Source organism: Ilyonectria robusta, assembly GCF_021365365.1.
Source record: "Ilyonectria robusta strain PMI_751 chromosome Unknown BGZ61scaffold_3, whole genome shotgun sequence".
Taxonomy (NCBI): domain Eukaryota; kingdom Fungi; phylum Ascomycota; class Sordariomycetes; order Hypocreales; family Nectriaceae; genus Ilyonectria; species Ilyonectria robusta.
This window is the reverse complement of record NW_025764437.1, coordinates 1,827,741-1,849,662: the sequence shown is the minus strand read 5'-3', so window position 1 is coordinate 1,849,662 and position 21,922 is coordinate 1,827,741. Positions and strand designations below refer to the sequence as shown.

The window sequence follows — 21,922 nt, the reverse complement described above, 5'->3', positions numbered from 1 at the left end:
TTGGATGTCTATCGGAATAAACACTTGATAATAATTGTCCCAGAAACACCTGAGATGGAATTGAAGAATTCTGTGTCCACGTGGTAACAGTGCTTACTTGTGTTAACGTTCTTGATAGACGGGAAAAGGTTGACAACAGCAGACCCAGTGGACCCCAAACAAATCCTGGTGACTAACAAACTCATGCGTTAGATGGCCACTAATATTTCCTATATCTTCGCAGTGGATCTCTAACCAAATATTGAACTAAAACAGCCCTGCATGTACGGAGGAATGGTGCTTGAGTTGCTGAAGTGTGGTGCATTAAAGAGGCTAGCCACAAGCTAACAGCGGAACAAAATGCTACGTCTTTTGAGCCTGGACTGTTACAAATGGCCATCGAAACCGTGCATTCATATTTGATCTCGAATAGCCAGGCGGAATTTTTCACATCTCTGACTTGACGGGGCATACGAAAGGTCCCGCAGGGGACGAAGTTGAAGAACGAAGGTTGCTGAGAGACGATGCAAATCATCGAGGTGTGGTGGAGTTCCACATAGAGACGAAATTCGACCCGGACGCACGGGCCATGTTGTTGTTGTGCCCCACCCTTAACGATAAAGAATGGAAGGAAACTTTTTTTCTCTTCTTCTTCCTCTCTCCCTTCATAAGGAGCGCCCGCGTCGAGGATGCAACCACATCTCTATCTCCCACGGTGAACCATTCGCCTTGACTGGGAGTCGTCATCTCCACCATGGCCTCCTCAAGAATCTTTGTCAAGGGCTTGCCACCCAACATTACCGAGGCTGACTTTCGGAAACACTTCTCCGCCAAGGGTCGCGAAATTACCGATGTCAAGCTGATCCCCCAGCGCCGCATTGGCTATGTGGGCTACAAGACGCCCGATGATGCCACCAAGGCAGTAAAGTACTTTAATAAGTCTTACATTCGGATGTCCAAGATTGCTGTCGAGACAGCGAAACCCGTGAGTAACCACCCGATGTCTTGGTTGACGTTATGCTCATGGAATGCCAGATCTCAGACCCCGCCTTGACGAGAGGCCAGAACCAGTCGCATTCCAGCTATGGTGCGGCAGGCAGCATACCCAGGGGCTCAGATCAACCAGCTGAGGATGAGTCGAGTTCCAAGAAACGGAAGCGAGACGAGCCGGACGCCTCCGACCCGAAGCTGCGCGAGTTCCTTCAAGTCATGAAGAGAGGTCGCGAGAGTGCGATGGAAGACATGTCAAACACAAACCTTGGTGGCGACCTGCCCGCTGTTCCCGCAGCTGCTGTTCCTGAGGAGGAGAGTGACGACGAGTACGAACAAATCCCAGCCTCCAGGGGGAAGCAGCGCAGGATAGATCCACCGCAGAAGGACCAGGCCTCGGACTCTCCACCAGCTCAGCTGATGGAGATAGACACACCCTCTGCCAGCCAGGTACCAGCCTCTGACGAGACTGCTGAGCCTTCGGAGGCGAAACAGGCGAATCTGGAACAGCCGGGACTCGGCGCAACAGATGACGATTGGCTACGGTCGCGGACAAACCGGCTGTTGGACCTCGTTGATCCCAATGATTTGGAACGAATTCCTGTCCAAGCCACCACTACCACTGCTCCTGAGACAAAGGGGGGTGATGTCGACAACACTGTCCTCCCGAGCCCGCCATCCAGGGTGGATGTGGCGGTTGGCCAAGCTGCTCCTGAGAAGGAGGCGGGTGAACCAACGAGTGATGACCCCCTGGAGGCGATTCGCCGAACGTCTCGGCTCTTCGTGCGGAACCTTTCCTACACTACGACGGAAAACGACCTTCGCGAGAGCTTTCAGAAGTTCGGAACACTTGAAGAGGTACGTGGTATTTTTTTCTTTTTTTTGCAAGAGGAAAGGCGACGTGATGAACCTCAGATAGGGACAGCTTATACTTCGGTATTTGATGAGAACCTTGAGACGAATATTTTAGTAGATGCTTCGATTAGCTGAATTGTTGCCTCATTTTCTGGATTGTGTTGTTGAGCTCTCTTTGGTTTCAAGACCGCTAACAATGCTAGGTTCATTTGCCCGTCGCTGGCTCAGGGGCGAGCAAGGGGTTCGCCCTGATCCTCTTCGCGGACCCAGCCCAGGCGGTTGAAGCATTCCAAGCCATGGACGGGGCAACGTTTCAGGGGCGAATTGTCCACATCATTCCTGCCAGTGCAAAGAGAGACACTGGCTTGGATGACTTCGCAATCTCAAAACTTCCTCTGAAGAAGCAAAACATGATCAAGAGGAAGGCCGAGGCCGCCGCTAGTACCTTTAACTGGAATGCGCTCTACATGAACCAGGATGCAGTCAACGCTTCCGTTGCTGAGCGTCTTGGTGTTTCAAAATCTGAGCTGCTCGATCCTACCTCTGCCGACGCCGCTGTCAAACAGGCTGTGGCAGAGACGAGCGTCATCCAAGAGACCAAAGCGTATTTCGCCGCTAACGGTGTGGACCTGGAAGCTTTCAAGTCTCACAAGCGGGGCGATACTGCCATCCTGGTGAAGAACTTCCCGTATGGCACGACGATCGACGAACTCAGGAAACTCTTCGAGGAGTCTGGGCCTGTGCTGAGGGTCCTCATGCCCCCAAGTGGAACAATCGCCATTGTCCATTTTGCTCAGCCGGGCCATGCCAAATCCGCTTTTGGAAAGCTGGCGTATCGCCGGATCAAAGATAGCGTGCTCTTTTTGGAGAAAGCGCCAAGGGATCTCTTCAAAGGTGACCTAACTGATCATGTCGTGGCGCTAAAAGATCGGCCGACCACGGTTCAAAAGTTAAGTGTCAACGAGCTACTGACACGCGGCGATAAGCCGGAGGAGGATGTGGAAACAACCTCGCTGTTTGTCCGAAATTTAAACTTCACTACGACGACGATTAAGTTGGCAGAAACTTTTCAATCGCTGGACGGCTTCGTTTCGGCTAGAGTTAAGACCAAGATGGATGCTAAGAAACCAGGCCAAACGCTGAGCATGGGGTTCGGCTTTGTGGAGTTCCGCACGAAGGAACAAGCTCAGGCGGCACTCAAAGTCATGGACGGCTCTGTCTTGGAGGCTCACACCCTCGCCGTCAAGGCATCTCACAAGGGTCACGACGCTGCCGAGGAGCGGCGACGGGAGGACAAGGCCAAGAAGGCAGCAGGGCAGAGGACGAAGATCATCATCAAGAACTTGCCCTTCCAGACTACCAAAAAGGACATCCGAACGCTATTCGGGACCTACGGCCAGCTGAGATCCGTGCGCCTTCCCAAAAAGGCAGACTATACCCCAAGGGGTTTTGCATTTGCAGAATTCGTCACTCCCCGAGAAGCCGAGAACGCACTAAATGCGCTTCGGGACACCCATCTTCTTGGCCGTAAGCTGGTCCTGGACTTTGCAGAGGCAGAGGCAGTTGATGCCGAGGAGGAGATTGCAAAGATGCAGAGGAAAGTAGGAGGCCAAGTCAACAAGGTAGCCCTTCAACAGTTGACTGGGAAGGGGAGGACGAGGGTCAATATTGGAAACGAGGATGAACTGGACGCTTGAGGGGAGGAAACTATCTCTCCATGGTCGCCCGCTCTGTCAGGCGAGAGAGCCCAGCAAGGCAAGGCTGAAGCGCCCTCCTCATGCCCTCGCCCCGGGGGTTGTATCCCCCTTGGGAAGGGATCGAATGCCGTGGGGTGGATGGGTTAGCCGTCGCCTTCCTCGCTGCCGAACCCTCCACCACAGGGGGCCGCCACATCGTGGGTCAGATATTCATTAAAGAATTCAGCATGTACACGGGGAGGTGCGGGCTCCTCCTTATGTCTGATGTCAATCTCGTCCACATACCTTGTGCCATTGATGCCATATCCGCGAGGCGTCGCTCGCCGCACGCCCCATCCTGGTGATGAGCCCACCTTCGTCCTGGACCCGCTCGATCCTCCCTTGCATACTAACGCCCTCGACACAAACCTCAAGCTGCCATGTGCCAGTGGCTTCTGCCAGTGGTCGCAATTGGTCGCCACTCTCCTCGCCGTCGACATCCCTCAGCGCGATGCCTGCTGAGTTCCCCGCTGTTCGAGCGCCCTTCCCACACTACCCACCCTCCCCCCATGTACCTCCATGTCTTGCGATGGATGGATGGATGGATCTCGATATTTGGGCTGAGGAGGGGCAGCGACCCTCTGCTCGGTGAACACGCTCCGCAGACTATCTATACCCTCTCCCAGGTCTTGGATTTATATGCTCTAATACTTCTCCTGAATGCCTCTCCGTTCCAGTGGTTGAGCTGCCTTTCTTCAGGCATACATCTATCCCACCATTCCACGTCTTGAATTCCTTTCAGCATTTCTCATCCTCTTTGACCTGCCCATTACACCCACTCATAGAGCAGCAAAAGGCAGTTCCGCTGGATCGAGCTTGTTCTTGTGAGCATCTTCGTCGGCATTCCTCGCCTCCATTCAGCTGTTGCCATGTCGTCGTCACTCTACCACCCGCGGCCGGTGCTGTCGTCGCAACGATACTCGCCTTCACCAGACTACCTGGACAGCCGGAGAGGCAGCACATACAGTGCTGGTCGACTGCCTCTGCGGGAGGGCAACAGTAATGCGCAGTCACACAACTTCAATGGGATGGTCTCATGCTACCAGAACTCTGTTGGCATGTCGCCATCCATGCCTCCCAATATCCCCGCCCCCATGGTTCCCTCGCAATCGTTCGATTGCCTCTATCGTGTACCTACACCTCGCAACCAGCCTCGCTACCAGCGCAGAACCCGGAATGGCGTGAACCCTCTCTACTACTGGCCGGCCTTCCGCCAGTACCGCAACAGACAAGCCCACAAGGACACACAGAAGGACAAGGGAGGTGTCTGGAGAAGACCAGAGCTTGAGGATGCCTTCGTTGACTGTAAGAACTCCTTACCCTCTGCCATGGCAAGAAAAAGTATCCTGACGATGATAACTAGCTGTCCTCCTCATGCCCCATATGGGCCGACGCAAGTTCTCCATGGGAGGCAAGCTCCACGGCCGCAACATGCTCATCAGTGAATACATATTCGTCATCTGCGTTGCCATCCTAGGCAGCAAAGAAATTTTCCGCATCGACAACAGCAACGACAGCATCGAGCAGATGGGACGAAAACAGGTGTCCAGCCATATGCAGGTTGTGAAGAAGTTCTTTGAAGATTTGCGCTGCTGTGAGTTGAACTTGGACCTCTTGGAGGTAGCGCATACTAACGCCTTCGTTTCAGTTCACTTCCTCTTCCCTGCCGAGGAGAAGAAGGAGCCTGGTTCAACCAACTCGGATGACTATTATGACGAGGAAGAACAAGAGTCGTTCAAGTCCAACCCTGTCCTGACTGCCTTGGCCGAGGGCCGAGTTCCGGATGTCAAGCCGAACTACGAATACTTCTCCCAGCTCCTGGCGCTCCAGTCGTTGATCACAGTCCGTCCCAAGACCTGCGAGGTTTTTGTGTCATCATCCGATGTCAAGATCCGAGACGAGATTGCCTACGATGCCCGTGACAACCCCTTGGACCAGGAGTCGTTCCCGCACTTGAACAAGTACAGCAACTGCGACGATAGCCCGAACGTTCTTGGCAAGGACGTGCTGCTCCACGAGTACACAAGATCCCTGGACCGATCGACTTCAGCCTGTGTCAAGACGGTTACCCGCCGATGGCAGAAGGATGCGCCCGAGATGTATGAGACGCTGGATCTGCCTGTTCGAGATGAAGAGTGCCTTCTTCTTGAGATGTGTGCGACCTTGGAGTTGCACGAGCACGCCAAGTTCCCTTCCGGCTCAGAGCTCACTGGCTTTGTTGAGGTGGCAATCACGCAGCCCAGCCTCCAGAACCACCGATGGAAGTGTGTCACACGACTCACCCGCCCTGCAGAGCTGCACAGCGAGGACTCAAAGCCGAGCGTGTACTCCAACGAGACCGGAATCCACCGACGAGGTTGCAGCGACTCCAAGGCCGACTGTGACTGTCATGCGCGACCGCGCCAGGACATCCACGTCCCCTTTCCTGCGGTCGAGTGGGCCAGCATCTTGAGCATGGCTGTGCAGTACCCGGACGTTGAGCACCAGCGCAAGAAGGAGAAGCGGTCTAAGCATGACGGCGAGCGGAAGAAGAGCGAGTTGGAGCGATCTAGCAGCAAGCGCAAGCGCTCTGAGGATGACGGCGATGCCGCATCTTGGGCTCGCCGCGAGCTGACCGGCAGCGACTTGATCTGCAAGGTCGCCATGTATCAGGAGCTTTGGTCATGCGCCCCTGACTCCTCGCGGTGGACTCGCCAGGGCATCGTCTTCTGGCGGTTCAACACGACCAACCAATGGTACAAGTACAACCCGGTCTTCAAGCCGGCTGGTACGTCGTGGCGATGGCTCACCATCAACGACCCCATGTCGCGATACCACCAGCAGAAGGCGCTCGTCTACCCGTCGGCAATGGTGTCGAGAGACTCTGTCATGTCACCCACACCCTCGGTCAATCAACACATGAACGCCGTCATGAATGAGACCTTCAGCTCCGCATGGGACAGCAATGTGGGCTTGGGACAGGTGCCGACGGCGCCAGCAGCAAACAACGGGCTCACACTGTTCGAGTCCTTCTCCAATGGACTCGCTACACCTCCGCCAACAGCTGGCCTTCACCCGACCTACCCTACCAACTTTGATCACAACATGCCCCAGTCGACAGGCGTGGGATACCTACCCGGCACGTGCAGCACAGCCGCCACGGAGTCGCAGGTGAGCACGGCACACAACCATCATACAGCGGCCTACTTTGACGGGCCGTCGACGTTGGCAGATCTCAAGCCCGTGATGCCCTCAGTCGGCTCGTTCACTGCGGCGACCACGGGGCTGGACTTGTCGAACTCGCTCGTCTACGACAACTCGGAGTGTGATACCGGCCTCCAAGGCTGGGACATGCCATCACTCGATGCCTGGCCAACAGACGCTGCAGCGGGCACGGACTGGGCTGCCCAGACGACAAAGGGTCGACCATGGTGACCAGTCAACCATGTGGACGCCGGCACAGTGGGCGCAGATGACGGCGAACACAGGCGCTGGGGCAGAACGCGATGGCAGCCCACGGCCGATGAAGCGAAGACGAGGGGACACGATCGACGGCCATGTGCCGGTCACTGTTGCGACAGGAGGTTGGTAAAATTGGACAGGGACAGTCGCAAGGCTGGCAGGCAGGAGATGGATAGAAGATGGAGTAATGAGATCTGGGTAATGCATTTGTTTACGGCAACGTCACGGATATCGCAAGAGTTCATGGTGTTTTTCCTTTGGGCGGCGTTGGGACGATAGTGGGTTTTGTCGCAGGCAGAAAATACCATTGTGGTTATAGACATGACGGGAATATGTTGAATGGTTAGGACAAATTAATTGAGCTGTGTTCTACATCAACGACTGCATTCGAGACATGTTGTCTATTCTTGTTGAACAATGGAACCTGGTCAACCAACGTCTGGGGTCTCAGATGTCCTCCCCAGGTTACGTGGATCAATGGCTCATTAACTCGGATGAGGTCAGACAAAAGCCACGACACCCGCAATTAGAAAACGGCTTCCGACAAGAGTCTCAGAGGGCAACGGAGAAATCAAGTGTCTCTTCAGCAGCGGCTCCACCATCAGTTGTGAATCATGATTCATGAGGGAGACGGAGTCCCACCCTTGAACGCCTCTACCGGAGAAAGGGCCAAGCATAATCCAACCCAAGTGACGGGACGATACCATTTTCGCCCAGAGAAGCAAAAATAAGGAACGGTCGGGAGATGGGTAGAGACATGGCGCCGAGAGCTGGATGGCTGAGACACTTGAGATGGAGCGTGCGCGCAGTCCTAGAGAGTGTTCTTTGTGTCTAGTGTGCTTTTTTTTTGTTCACTCTGCATTGCAGCGCCTATCGCCTACCGGTTCCTTTGAACTAGAAATTACTTTTTTGCTTAATTTAGGTACACTACATATTTGAGGCGGACAAGGGTGCGAATATTGACGGAGGGAGGTGAAGCTAGGGAAACACAGTAGCGGGGTGGAGGGAGAGAGGAGTTTGAGGGGCACGAGTATTGGGATTTTAGGACGACAGCTGTCAAGGAGTTTCATAAAGGGGATTCTCCCCTTACCGAGGGAATTTATTGGGTGAAAGGAGGCGAAATGAGGTGAAAGAAGGAGATGCAGTGGGTGTGCTGCGCAACTATCACCACCTAAGCGTCCACCCAAGCGTCCACCCAAGCATCCACCCACTACAAAGGCCCTTCAAAGGGAACCGTGTGTTCGGGTGGCCATCGATGAAAGGGTTTTCAAATAGCGCACAATCGGTTGCACAAGCAAAGGCACGACAGCGGAGGAACAAAAAAAAGACGCCGACAAGGGAAACATGTTTGCTCGCTGGTGATCCCAATGGTTGCAACGTCACAGCATTCGGGAGACGGGCGGCAGGGTCTGTCAGTAGCAGGAACCGTTTTGCAAATCTCGTCGCATGTTTGATTCACGAGGAGGGAAAATGTTTGGAGTAAATAGAGGGAGGTAGTCTCCAACGACACATGTTTGAACCCCGGCCTAACGAAGCGAAGCAGTCGCAATTTTTATTATTTTTATTATTGGGTCTTGAACCCATCGGCCGCGCCTCTCCATCTCCATCTCCATCTCCACCGCAATATCTCATTTCTGCTCCCGCGCGGACGTTGGGCGCTTGACCAAACCGTCGGGCGCTACAAGATTAATGCGCCGGTGGTTTGTCGAGGATGGGACCACGGCATGGGCCGCGTGGGACGACGGCCACGAGAGAAGCGACTGAATCAAGGCACAGCGACGGCCGGGTCTCACCACAATCGCCGTCCAGGCCATAGTCGCGCCGGGTCTGGTGGTGAGGTGAGGCCCGAGGCTGAGGCCCGCCGGCCACCGGACGCTATGAGCCTACAGGGTCGTCGTCGCGGGCCTGGCGGAGCGACAACTTGAGACGGAGACGAGAAAAGGCGAGAATCGAATGGCCTGCGGAGCACTATAATTGTTCGCGAAGCTGGTCCCTGTATATTCGGTCAATCCCTGACACGGCTGAGGGTGCTCGACAGCCAATTGGCCGTCAGCCACCACGGCGCGCTTGCGACAAAGGCGGAGAATGCGACGGGCGTCTAATGCTCGCCAAGTTGGCTGGCCAGCGCTAACCAGACGTCGACGGCCAATCCTCGCGCCCGCAATCTCCCATTCTGGTGCAACGTCGATGGATCTCGTCTCTGGGACCGTCTATTCTCGCCTGGACGCCTATAGATCAAAGTCGGTCTCGACTCTTGCGGCTCTCTCCACTGCCGCACTGCCGCACGATCAGAGATGGAGAAGAGAACCCATGGCTTTCTCCAGTCGGGCGGCTACAACCCTCCCGGCTTCGAAACACCCTCAACTAACACCCTCAACTCCCAACACCCCGGTAGAAGCCATCCCATCTCAACGGCCCCATGGCCTTGCCTTGCCCCGGCTCAGACCCTTGTGCGACACGGCTCCATTGCGTCGAGGCTCTGGAACCGCGTCGAGTGGTGCAGAGCGTCTCATTGCAGCGCTTCCCCAGACGAGCGAGGGCCGGCTCCCAGCACTTCTCTTAGCATTCTCTTAGTCCTCTCCCCTGGCGCCGCTCCCATGCCATGCGATGCTATTCCGATGCCGTACCATCGGCCGTCCCATCCATGTCCTTGCTAGGGCATCTGCCAGGGCCTCCATGCGAGCGCCCATCTCCCGCGTCCGTGCCATGTCGTAGTCGTCGATATGCCGTGCGCATTTGCATCTCCGTCCAAGGCCCGTTTCCTCGACCACGATGGTGCTGGCCAACGACAGGCCACCGGTCTCTCACTCTAGACCATGATATCTACCCACCGAGTCCCCCTTCCCAGAGCCAAGTGTTTCGTTACCATCCAAAAGTGTTTCGATCGGGTGGCTGCCTTGCTTGCTTGATTGCGTCGTTGCTCCCCGTGCCCTTGTTCGCTTGATTGCCTGTCTCTCGTGCGTCCTCTTCATCAACCCGCTCGTCCTCCCATCTCGTCTTGGCCCCCCGTTCCTGAGTCGCACGCTCTCGGCCATTCCACCGCCTCGAAAACCCCGGTCACCCTTCCACACGTCACTCTATCCCGCCCTGTTCGTGACTCACCAACATGGACATGGTCTAAGAGAGGTTCACGATTTTTCTCTTTTCGTCTTCAGCCTTCTCTTCTGCTGTACCCCCCTTTTTGAATTTTCATTTATTTCCTTTCTCTTTCCTTGTGTTGCAGTTTCTCCTTTGAGGCTCAGCGGGACTGACCAAAAACAACCACCACCGACGCCGGACGTTGATCATCTACAACCCTCCTCGCCACCGAGAATCCGATTCAGCCAATCTCAGACTCACCTCAGAAAAATACAACCTCAGCCACTGCAAGCAGAACCCGAAAAGTTACAGGCTTTCAAAGAATACTTCATTGACGTTTTATTGTTCGTCACTGAATAAAGGCCATTGTCAGCTGCTCGACCGTTGCCAGCTGTCAGGACTGCACCTCGTCACTGTTCAACTGTTCGCCAGCTGCCAGGCACTCGCCAAAGAAAAAAAAAACAGTCTTCACTGTTCTCAAATAACAAAAACAAACACCGCCGCCTTCTTCCTTCAACTAAATCACCTGCCAACATTCGTGACGGGCGCTGCCTCTCTTTCTCTCCTTCACATAAAAGAACACCTTCATTCTCCTCACGGGACTTACCAGAGTTGCGCTCCTTCCCCTCTTGATTCCAAAACCTCACTTTACAACTTTCACAACTTTTTATTTCTTCAACCTTCCCTTTCAACAACATAACCTACCGACCAACCACAACCATGAAGATTACTACCAAATCTGCTGCCGCCCTCGTGGCCAGCGCCCTGATCCCATCCGTCTCTGCCCACTCCTGGGTCGAATACGCCAAGAAGCTCGCGAAGAACGGCACTATGGTTGGCGAGACCGGCTACCCTCGAGGATATGTCCCCCGAAACTCCACCGACCCCGTCTACTCCGACTCTCTTCCCCAGAACATTCTCCCGGTTTCGGGCCAGTCTTACTACTCCGGCAACGAGATTCTCAACAAGTACCAGTTGGAGAAAAACCCCGAGTTTCCCATGCTAGAAGCCGCCGCTGGTGATTACATCGCCCTCATGCACCTCGAGAACGGCCACACCACGCTCCCCCAGAACCAACCCAACAAACCCCGAAACCGTGGCACCATCTACTTCTACGGCACTACTGAGCCCAAGGAACAGGAGAAACTCTTCGACGTCCACCTTCTCTGGAACAAGAATGGCACTGGTGGTGATGGTCGCGGCACACTCCTCGCCACGCGCAACTACGATGACGGCCAGTGCTATCAGACCAACGGAGGCGTGATCAGCACCGACCGTGCCAGCGAGTTCTCTGACCAGGGCGCTGTGCATGACCAAGAGCTTGCCTGTCAATCCGACATCAAGCTGCCCAATAACCTGGCTGCTGGCGACATCTACACCATCTATTGGTACTGGGACTGGCCCGACCTGAACTCGGCCGCCATCGATATTGACGCTACCACTAACGGCAAGTTCCCCTGGGCGGGCACTTTCATGCGCGGCGAGAAGGATCCCAATGGCTTCACCATGGCTGCTATCGCCCGCAATGAGAGCTATTCAAGTGTCATTGACATCAAAATCACCGGAGCCAGCGCCGATTCGTTCTCTGCCAAGGGCTCCACGGCCTTGGACTATGTTCCCGACCAGAACATCTACTCTGTGGGAATCAAGGCGCAGATGGAGAGCAACTTCCAAGTCGAAGTTGACGAGAACAGCGGCGATGGGGGCAACAGCGCTGCTCCCACTGGGATCACCAAGACGACTGAGATTCCCGCACCGACCACGAGTGTGCCGGCAGATGGAGGATCAGGCGATGGTGTCGCGACGGTGACTGTCACGCAGACGGTCCGACCTCCTGCTTCCGTGACAACAGTTTATGTCACTGTGCCTGCTGCTGAGGCTACTACCAAGGCGCCCATGAGCACCTCGACAACCACCAAGACTCTTCTGGTCACTCGGTCTGTGACATCGGGTGCTTCTAAGTCGGTAGCCGCTCCGTCCTCGACATCGACCGTCACGCAGACTCTCACCACCCACATCAACGCCACCCCTTCTTCCCAGTCAACTTCGACGTACGTCAAGACCTTGACTACCCATATCTCGTCTCCAAAGTCCACTCCGCGGTCCACTTCAACCGTCTTCAAGACCTTGACCACTCACATCACACATCCCTCGGCGACGTCGGCGACCTTCCCAGGTGGCCAGTTCCGAGAGACTCCCATTCCTGCCGACAGTTCGGCAGCGACAGCCACTAGCTCCGGCGGAGCTATTGTGCCCACTCCCTTCATGCGTCGACGCGGGTCTTGGGCTTTTGGTGCTTTTTAAAAAGATGCACTTGTCCCTCGTCCAGAGGCAAAGGGGAGTTGTCTTTGAACGCACTACTTCCGCCTTCGTTCATGGACCTCTCCACGCCTCAAGGCGCAAGTTCGTTTCACGTTTTACGTTTCACGTTTCACGTTTTACTTTTCACTCTTCTTTTTCCTTTTCTCTTTCGGTACATACACGGCGCAGCCCTCACCACCATCACTGGATGTTAGGCGCGAACTGGGAAGAAAAAACACCGGCACACAGCACAAGGTGCAAGGGGGGTCAGGCACGGGGCTTGGGCAGCATATACGGTGTTGGATACATTGATACCATTTGTTTAACTCAACCACGGTAACCTTTTTGCTCGACGCAAGACTGGGCCGTGCGAAATCTCGCTTCTTTTTCTTTTTCTTGTTGATTTGATTTGGTTCATGGGCGAAAGATGGATACAAGCACTCGGGGATCTTCAGGGGTAGACAGGCAGATATTTCCAAGGCCAGCCTTTGAGAAACCGAAATTCAAACACGTTGCTTTCAAGATGTTGTGCCTTTCTATGACTATGCTCGTGGTGACTGGTGCGATGTTGATGATGTGTGGAACACTGACCTGTCGTGTCATTGATATGGAAGGAAGCAAACAAATGACGTCCGAGGAAGATATCCCTTTATTGCGTAATTACACGTGGAACGATACACATATGAGGAGACCGCCGACCACAGGTTGATCGAGTAATACTATGACGGGTATCTACGTATCACGGTTCCTGGCGTCCATGCCACTAGACCTCGCTTCCTTCTCCACCTAAACCCCTTTTCGTATTCTTTTCTGATCCGTTAAACGGTGATCAATCAATAGCCTGTATCGGCCATCTACATCTCGCCGCTCTGGGCAATGGTAACGTCGAGGTTGGGCACGTCCTTGCCGCGGTAGCCGGTCTTGGTAGCCTCCATCTTCTTGACGACATCCATGCCGTCGACGACCTTGCCGAAGACGACGTGCTTGTTGTCGAGGAAGGGCGTAGGGACGGTGGTGATGAAGAATTGGGAGCCGTTAGAGTTGGGGCCGGCGTTCTGGGATGGTGTTAGAGCTTCGGGCATAGCAACTAGATACTTGGGTGATGGTGAGCCTACCGCCATAGAGAGCAGACCGGGCTGGTCGTGCTTGAGAATAAAGTTCTCGTCATCAAAGGCCTTGAAGCCCCAGATACAGGTTGATCCAGTTCCATCGCCGTTGAGGAAATCGCCACCCTGGCACATGAAGTTGGGGATCTAATCTCGGTGTCAGTCCAATAGCTTCTACATTGAGAGCCACACGAGAGGAAGAAAAAGGACTGACTATGCGGTGGAACTTGGATCCCTTGTAGCCCTGAGGCCGGCTTGCGGAGTTCTTGGACTCGCCCGTGCAGAACTGGCGGAAGTTCTCGGCTGTCTTGGGAACAACATCTTTGAAGAGCTCAAAGGTGATGCGGCCGAGTGGCTCGCCTGGATGTATGAAGATGTGAGTATGAGCGTGTCAATGTTGAGCAAAGAATTGTATATGATGATTGAGGTTGAATGGCAAGAAGTGACGGGGTATGATCAATAGCAATGGACTGCCATTGGTCACCATCACCATCACCGTGAAGCTGTGCACATTGGCTCACTCGTCACGGCCATGAACCACCTGCTCGGATGGGAATAGCTTCAAAACCTGGAGGAACGCCACAGAGGGAATGGCACGGGCACAGCACAAGGACGAACGGAAAGACTTACCTCCGAGGGTGATGTCGAAGAAGACGCTGCAATGGCAAAAAGCCAAGCACAACAATCAGCCCACACACACTTGCTTGACTCGACCCGACTCGTTCTCTCTGCAACCGGGCCACGACAACCGAACGGCGGCTGGCCGTGCACCGCCACGATGGACCTCCGAAAGCGGGCCGGACAGGCACCGCACCCCGGGCGAAAAGGAGGAGACTTCGGCGGAGGAGGAGGGGAGGAGGGGAGGGGAGGGGAGGGAGCACTCACAGCGGGTTCCCGGATTCGGGGAGTTGCGTAGGCGCCATCGTTCAGGGAGGTTAGGGGGCTTGGGTTAAGGGTTCCGGGGACACAGCAAGGGGATAAGCACTGCAAGTAGGTAAGTTATGGGCTGGATGTCTGTATGTGCCTGTGTGTCTCTCTGCTCGTTGGGTGTTTTGTGGAGAGGAACCAATGCGTTCTTGATGAGCTAAACCCAGCCAGTTGCAGCGGTTGCAGAATGGAGGCGGGCGGGCAAACGTGGGGCAGTTTTTTTTGCATTCAGCCGACTTGCTAGTTCCATCCGTTTCGCTCCCCCACAGTTCCCGAGTCGATAGTCGACGAGCCGATGAGTAGCCAGTTGACCCCAGTCACTGAGGCATTACTTACACCGTCAGAGCTCCCTATCTCGGCTTTCAAGAGGCCTCTCGTGGATGAACTGATTATTCAGGTAAGGCTAGCCGTTGTGAGTGGCAAACAATTCTGCTGCGTCTAGTTCTCGCAATGAGATAAGTTAGCTGCCTCGCTGACAACTCCACCTATACATGCTCCATATCGTCCATTGCCTTTCCTCATGGCCAGAAAGGATGCAGTGCAGTCTCCAAGACCGCTCGGCTCGTTTTGGTCTAACTCAAGTAAATCCTGGTCCTAGTTCTGGATCCGGGGATGCCGGGGATGAGGCAGACGCGGAGGGCGGGGAGCGAGTTTATTTGACGGCGTGGAAGCGATGCAACGCCGTCGCGCGCGGGGAAGCGACGAAGCGGGACAATGAGATCCCGTCTGCACTTGGAGGCCGTGGGCGAGACCAGAGCGTCTTAAGGGGCCACTACGCATGCACAATCCCCCCGTCTCGTAGTCGCCCAGTTTGCCTGTTTAGCTCGACGAGACCAGTACGAACTGCATTGGGAAGGCCGTTGCTGATCGTGCGCTTTCGTGTGGGTGTGGACGTGTGCATAAGCCTGGAAAATTTGACAGCAAATCCGAAGATGTGGAATTATACAAGGACTTGAGGACATATGGATAACATGTATTCCGAGTATTCGTTTCCGGCAATATTCTCTCTTCGTGTCCCATAAAAGGTCACTCACTCGTACTGTACTTGCCAACGGCGTGCACGGGCCACACCAAGAACCTTGTCTCAATCGTCCAAGCCTCGACCATTGCGGCGTGTGTGAGACGGGATCCGGAGCTAAAGATTACCGATCGCCGTGAATGTCATCGACCCAATGCTCAATGACGACGTTGAAGCATCCCGGATGTGAGTATGGTGCATCCATCTCTCAACTTCCCCATCTAAACACCCAATCCGCCGTATTGCATCAATCTGCGCCTCAGTGACGCGGTGTGCCCCTGTGACGGCCATGGTGATAGGGCCCAGACACGGGCCAATACAGCGCGCATGGCCGTCCGGATGCAGGCCAAGCTTCGCTAGCATTTAAAACATAACAAAGTTCGGATTCCAAATCACCTACTGGTTCTCAGAGGGTGGTAAGAGGGCCCCTTCATGTCGCACACCTCCCGAATACAACACGAAGGGGGGCATAGCCCCATTGATCTGAAGCGAGTCGAGGTTTGTTTGCTCAGCTCCATCGCCGTCGACTCGTCCGTGGTGTTTTTTTTAGGCGGGCCGCATACGTACGCTGCACCGCCGAACGTTGACGACGACGGCCGTTTCTGGTGCCAGCTCACGTCTTGGCAGCCCCTTGGCGATTGCTCAGCTTACGTCCGTCATAGCCCTTGAATTTATTCCTTACATGACCCGAAGAACCTAGCAGGAAAACACGAACTGTGACACCAGGTTGAAGTATCTTTTTTCCCTTTGTCTCAGAGTCGCCTTTTCTTCTTTAGACGAACGCACACAACGTGGGGCTCGGATCTGCTCGGAGCGCTGGGATGGGCATCGATAGCGTCATAGCGGCACCAGGAACCCGACCAGACGAACGAGATCTTCACAACTGCCGGAATCGGCGGGTAGTAAGACTGCAGAGGTTGTCTGACGATGGGCAGACAAAACAAAAACTGTCCAGTGTAAAAGATCGGAACAATGGGGGGATGAGGCACTTATGCCCCCGTGACAGCCGAAAGAGCCGCGTCTTCCGTGGCCCGGCGGGTGAAGCCATCCAGCCGGACGAGAATGACAGGAGCCCGAGTGCTGGGCATGTGCGGCACAATATTCTGACTTGTATTACATCCCAAAGGTCCGTTTGCCATTTTGGTACTGCTTTTCGTAACTTGTACCTGCTTTGGAGGCCTTCACAGGGGTGGCCCTCCAGTCATCAAACGAACAACTTTGATACAACGGGGGCTTGTGAGCTGGGCCAATCACAAAGTCCAAAGATGATCACCACCGGTCAAAACAAGCCGCTGCGTCGGCAGGGAGAGATATCCAATGGCTGTAGTAAACTGGCGCAACGAGAGGCCAGTTAAACAGTGTGATGAGTGATGAACTCTGCAGCAAGCCGCCACTCCTCCCGTCCCATGGAATTGATCCCAAAAATGAGCCATCATCGCTTCAACACCTAAACCAGCCCGTGCGCCTTACCACACCCACTCACATGTCACACACCCACAGGCCGGAATCGACGCTAGGGGGCCGTGTGAAACTGCCAGTGGACGCACTGGGCTGGACTTTGGATATGGGCCTCTGTTGGCTGTTGGCCTGTCTCCGCCACATCTGAGCTCAGATTTGACAGCAGCATGCATGCATGGGGGTACCTTGCCCAGGTACCACCAGCAGAGGACGAGGTTTCTTTTTAGGTGACGGGCAATTCCTTCGTGCAGAAAATGGCGTCAAAGGGAGCATTTGTGTCGCTTGTCATATTATCTACGTCGTGCGAAAGATTGATGACAAGGGGTCGTTACGATCAATTGGGCCGCGGTTCATCCCGTTTTTAATTCTGTGCTGCTGGTTCGACAGGTACGGTTACAAGTAAGTAATTTGGCCGCCGGGAATGTGCAGCTGCAGCGGACGCGGCAGTTTCATCATCGCAGCAAGACAGGTTGCGGCGGGTCGCCTTGGGGGCGACCATCTACAAGCGACTCCAAAATCGGGACACGCGGGACGCGACGTTGCGGTTTCTCGCTGCTCCATCTCGCGGAGCCAAGCTGGCAAGTTCCTGGGATCCTGAGACAGGTTGGGGGGCTTGGGGGCGAGTGAGATCATGCATTCCATCCCGCAGGGACGGCTACAGATGCAGTTGCAGCGCTGCGTGCGTAAGTAGGACGATGTCTACGGAACACGGGCCGTCCAGCGAGACCGTCGGACAAGACGTGTTGCATGTAGACGAACAGATCGGAGCAATGGCCAGCATGGCGGCCAGCTTTGCCTTGCCGTCTAGGGCATATCTCGCAAGTGCAACAGAGAATAGATTCAGAGTGGGTTCCATCATCGTCATCGTCATCAAGGATTCGGACCCGGACGGTTGTAACAAGCAGGGAAGCGCATTGCTCAATCGCCTATCCATCATCCCTCCAATACAAACCCGTTCGCCTCGTACATGTCCCGGCCCGGGCTGTCGGTGAAAGCATCGTCTGCAACAATAACAGCCATGCAGTGCAAAACAATACGACGCCCCATTGAGAAGCTGTGCCGGACGGCGTGTCCCACCCGTCGGAGTCGGAGGCACCGCTGAACCTTCGCCTCGGGGGCGGGGCCGCCACTATGCATTGATCCCGACACAGTGGTGATTTGTTTTGGAAGCGGCCCAGAAGGGTGAACGCCGCATCATCCAAAGGGGAACGCCATGGCTCTCTTACACGGCGTCCACGGAAGCTTTCGTCAACGGGCGGCCGACTTGGGGCTTGGATTTCAGGGTCTAGATCAGCGGGCGAGTTCAAAGTCAACCGCAACAAGCTTTGGCGTTTGCGCCGCGTTGTTCTCGACAGCGGGGGCTTGAGACGGCGGTGCGCGCCTGACCTCCCATGCTGAAGGTTGTCTTGCAAGCTTCAAAGATGATTCCTGGTGTCTTGCGCCGGCTCGTGACAATAAACGCGGGCGCAGTGAATGAGAAGAAGGCATTGGGTTTTTGGCAATCGCCGCGCGCGCTGGGCGGGACTGAGACAGTTGACCGGCATCGAGTGGACTAACTGGCCAGCGTGATCTACGGAAGACGGCGCCGACGATGAGACGATGGGTCCGTTGTAGTGGAAAGCATGGTGAACGCGAGGCCCCGCCTGTTTCGTCCATCCCGTGGTTTTAGACCTGTACGCAGCAGTGATTTATTGGGTTTACGGCGGATCTCCACGGTGCAACTGCGCCCTGATCAGTAGCATGCGATGGAATCTTTGGGCTGGATTGGGGTGTCATGCCCCACGTTTGATAGTGAGCCAGAGGATGACGGCATCCGAGTTCCCACCTATCTTGGTGGCCGCCGTGTGGTCGACCCTGCACAGATCGCCGTCAGACTCCGCTGGCGGGCGCTGCGCCACGAGTGTCAGCGGCAGCGCAGGAAGCCGAAGCCAGTGGACGAGCTAAGAGGAGCGGGATCCGAGAGACAGGGCGAGGTTGCTGGAGAGCTCCGTCTGGCTGCTGCGGGAGGCTCTGCGTTCATGTCAGGACGAAGGCTAAACTCGGCAGCATCCAGCGAGCAGAGGCGTTCGTGTGTCGTCACCCCCCCCGGCTACTCGGCCGATGCGTCAGATGGGAGATAAGTGACCGGCCCGTGGTTAACTTGGGTTATATATATATCTACCGATCTGTGCCGTAAAAACACGGGGCTCCCTGCTATCGGGAGCACTGGTCGATGCGCCGATACGAACGACGTGACCGGCCCCTGTCAGTGAATCGCCATCAGTGCGCTATTGGAACCCAAGCGCCTGGACCGGCTGGAAAAGAACAGCGCCTGTGACAGGACGGCCAGTCGAGGAACGGCCCAAAATCCAAAATCCACTCTGCATCACAGAGTTTGCGCAAGCCAACCGGCAGCAAGACTACGACGGACGCTACAACGACCGTTCGTCTCGACATACAGGGGCGCTCCGGTTTCCCTTGGCTGCCAAGTGACCTCCCTCACGCTTAATTCTCCTCCCCGGTCGTCGTCGCCCAGCAAGAGCGCAAACAGGGGGAAAAAAGACACCCAACAAATCGAGCTCCCACGGCGCAGCAGCAAACACGCAATAGCTCGAGTCTCAGTGCGGCAGGCCATCAGCCAACCACGGTACCCTTCTGCCAACCCTCCTCTCAGCTGGGGTCCCAGGATTCCCTCCCCCTCTCCGGTCTCAAAGCAGACGCAGAGCTGAAGTGGGAAGCGGCCCCCGCCCCCTGCTGCGTTGCGGCCACCAAAGCGGCCAGAGCGACGTTTACAGGGCCCTCGCCCATACCTCCCGACCTCCGGGGCGCCACCAGGACTTCTTATAGGGCACCTCCGTTGGGTGGCTGGCCCAAGTTACAGGGCACTCAGCGCATTCAGCACTGCTGCTCGCCCGCGGCAAACCCACCTGGTTGACCTGGCTCCTGGGTACTTCCCTAGGCTGCACGCGGTCTAGAGCTTGCCCGGCCACAGGTACCCCTGCACAGTGTCTCTCACGGCCCCTCCGTCGCTGCTTGGCTGGGCACTCTGGCGCTCCACTCGCACTCTTGCGCTCGCCCACGGGCCAATCACGACTCGCCGTTCGCCCCCCGGCCCGGCCTCGCCCCATTCCTCTCTTTCCCTCTTTTTCACCTGCCCACTCGCACTCTCCCACGCGAGTCGTCGCCCTTCCTCTCTCTGTGCCTTGGCCTCGTCCACTCCACCTGCACTCCGCCTCCGCCGTCACCCCATCTCCAGACATAGACCCATCCCATCCCCGTCCGTCTTCTTCCATCCTTTCCCATCCAGCCATCCGTCGGCGCAACTTCTCCCCTCTTCGCATCTTCTTCCCCGCCGGTCCCGACGGAGTGAGACGTGCAAATAGTTGCAGAGGAATAAAGGCGTTGGATGTAAAAGCGAAACCTTCCTCTGTCTCGGTTCCGCATTTCCCGCCCGCTATCCGCTCGATCCCGCTGTCGCTGCATCGCCCGTGAGTTTGTCGACAGCCCATGGTACCCGTACGGCAGCCCCCGAGTCAATTCGAGCCCGCCTTCCATCGCTCAAATCCTGTCCGAGCCGACGCCCGATCGTGAAGATGGCCGTTATCAATGAGTTGCTCAACGAGGCGACTCGTGTCGTCGCCAGAGCTGCCGCCCCGGAATCTGTCTCGACGACCGCGAGCGCCGCTTCCGCCACCAACACCGACAACAACAATAAAGACAACAACAATGGCTCCAGTTCTCCTCTGTTATTCTTCGTAGCTTTGGGTTTCGGCGTCGTTTTCACGAATCTTTGGTGAGACTCCGCTGCTGCAAGCTTATGCTTTTCAACCGTGCATGCATGGCTTGAGGTAAAAACGAACCCTTTCTAACACGGCCCCAGGATCATTGTCGGTGTCAAGTACTGCTTCCGATACAACGCCCGTAATCGCCAGCTCCGTATGAACGAAGATGGAGAGCCTATTACCCTGGAGAACATGCCCCGACCCCACCGCCGTCGCCGCGAGAAAAAGCTCATGACCATGGATGAGGTCAACGACAAGTTCCCCATGATGAAGTACAAGAGCTGGGTTTCCGACCGAGCGAAGGAGGGCCTGCCTACGGCTGGTGGTGTTTCGGTACCCCCGAGTCGAGCTAACAGCATTCGGGACGCCGACGGCATCGTCCCTGACTTCTCCAAGGAACGTGATTCCACCGACGAGCGCTCCTCCACCAGTGCCGCAACACCCGCGAAGGAAGGGGAGACGATGGAAACCGAGAAACCTAAAGACTTACCCACCCAACCCGCCGAGGCTGGTCAGACTTCCGGAACGCAGTCAGGAAACTTGACCAAGGACAACGAACTACACCGTGTCTCGAGTGAGGACAGCGACGACGACGAACACATCGACGGCGCCCTGCCACCAGAGTGCTTGGAAGCTCCCGGCGATACTTGTGCTATTTGCATCGATACGCTCGAGGATGATGACGACGTTCGTGGATTGACCTGTGGCCATGCATTCCATGCTGTCTGCGTGGACCCTTGGTTGACGAGCCGACGAGCATGCTGCCCGCTCTGCAAGGCGGACTACTACGTTCCTAAGCCACGTCCTGTACCTGAAGGCGGCGATGCTGCTGCTGCCAACAACGCCAACTTCGATAATCGCGCCAACTCGCGCCTCAACCTCCCCGCCGGCCTGCGTAATGCCTGGTTCCGGTCATCGCCGTCACGACAGGGCCAGTCCAGAGTAGGAGCGACTAGTGAAGCTCGTCAAGCCCGACCGCGTCGGCCCTGGCCTACTGAGGGGACTGAACAGCAGCAGCAAACAGCAGAAGTTAGCGGGACTTCAAATGGTGGCATGTTGAGCTCTGTTCGTGGCGCTTTTGGGTTCGGTAGGAGACGGAGTGAGCGCCCTCGCCGCGTCCCCACTCTAGGTGGCGAACTTGTGCCTCCGACACCATCACAACTAGAGGCTGGAAACCGCACTGCAGCTACTACTCAATGATGTGAATTTATCTTTTTTGGGTTGTCGATACTGAGGCCCACCCCATACCGCAAGAGAAATCCTGCGCCAGAA

At 55.7% G+C, this 21,922-nt stretch overlaps 8 protein-coding genes across 8 annotated transcripts; 6 read left to right on the top strand and 2 right to left on the bottom strand.

Moving 5' to 3' along the window:
• Window positions 1–733: 733 nt before the first annotated feature.
• Window positions 734–3,521, top strand: BGZ61DRAFT_473568 (uncharacterized protein; the record flags this gene model as incomplete). The annotated part of the gene is made up of 3 exons (XM_046248465.1): window positions 734–964; window positions 1,015–1,827; window positions 2,028–3,521. The coding sequence occupies 3 exons, from the start codon at window positions 734–736 to the stop codon at window positions 3,519–3,521; spliced, it is 2,538 nt and encodes an 845-aa protein (XP_046109687.1).
• Window positions 3,522–4,215: 694 nt separating this feature from the next.
• BGZ61DRAFT_131402 (uncharacterized protein) lies at window positions 4,216–7,185 on the top strand. The gene is made up of 3 exons (XM_046237162.1): window positions 4,216–4,865; window positions 4,924–5,154; window positions 5,209–7,185. Exons 1-3 carry the CDS (start codon window positions 4,430–4,432, stop codon window positions 6,972–6,974), a joined length of 2,433 nt encoding a protein of 810 aa, XP_046109686.1. The 5' UTR covers window positions 4,216–4,429; the 3' UTR covers window positions 6,975–7,185.
• A 1,309-nt stretch (window positions 7,186–8,494) lies between these two features.
• On the top strand, window positions 8,495–9,005 carry BGZ61DRAFT_443322 (uncharacterized protein). The gene has a single exon (XM_046244859.1). The coding sequence runs from the start codon at window positions 8,726–8,728 to the stop codon at window positions 8,924–8,926; it is 201 nt and encodes a 66-aa protein (XP_046109685.1). The 5' UTR covers window positions 8,495–8,725; the 3' UTR covers window positions 8,927–9,005.
• Window positions 9,006–10,799: 1,794 nt separating this feature from the next.
• Window positions 10,800–12,383, top strand: BGZ61DRAFT_490727 (uncharacterized protein; the record flags this gene model as incomplete). The annotated part of the gene is made up of 1 exon (XM_046250358.1): window positions 10,800–12,383. The coding sequence occupies one exon, from the start codon at window positions 10,800–10,802 to the stop codon at window positions 12,381–12,383; it is 1,584 nt and encodes a 527-aa protein (XP_046109684.1).
• Window positions 12,384–13,161: 778 nt separating this feature from the next.
• On the bottom strand, window positions 13,162–14,656 carry BGZ61DRAFT_131347 (cyclophilin H). The gene is made up of 5 exons (XM_046237161.1): window positions 14,372–14,656; window positions 14,117–14,142; window positions 13,701–13,846; window positions 13,496–13,633; window positions 13,162–13,435 (listed from the first exon to the last, which is right to left on the bottom strand). Exons 1-5 carry the CDS (start codon window positions 14,407–14,409, stop codon window positions 13,235–13,237), a joined length of 549 nt encoding a protein of 182 aa, XP_046109683.1. The 5' UTR covers window positions 14,410–14,656; the 3' UTR covers window positions 13,162–13,234.
• Window positions 14,657–15,458, top strand: BGZ61DRAFT_131346 (uncharacterized protein). The gene has a single exon (XM_046237160.1). The coding sequence runs from the start codon at window positions 14,905–14,907 to the stop codon at window positions 15,367–15,369; it is 465 nt and encodes a 154-aa protein (XP_046109682.1). The 5' UTR covers window positions 14,657–14,904; the 3' UTR covers window positions 15,370–15,458.
• Window positions 15,459–19,399: 3,941 nt separating this feature from the next.
• Window positions 19,400–20,692, bottom strand: BGZ61DRAFT_131301 (uncharacterized protein). The gene has a single exon (XM_046237158.1). The coding sequence runs from the start codon at window positions 20,375–20,377 to the stop codon at window positions 19,658–19,660; it is 720 nt and encodes a 239-aa protein (XP_046109681.1). The 5' UTR covers window positions 20,378–20,692; the 3' UTR covers window positions 19,400–19,657.
• On the top strand, window positions 20,462–21,850 carry BGZ61DRAFT_528160 (uncharacterized protein; the record flags this gene model as incomplete). Its single annotated transcript, XM_046253209.1, has 2 exons — window positions 20,462–20,661; window positions 20,749–21,850. 2 exons carry the CDS (start codon window positions 20,462–20,464, stop codon window positions 21,848–21,850), a joined length of 1,302 nt encoding a protein of 433 aa, XP_046109680.1.
• Between the last annotated feature and the right edge of the window lie 72 nt (window positions 21,851–21,922).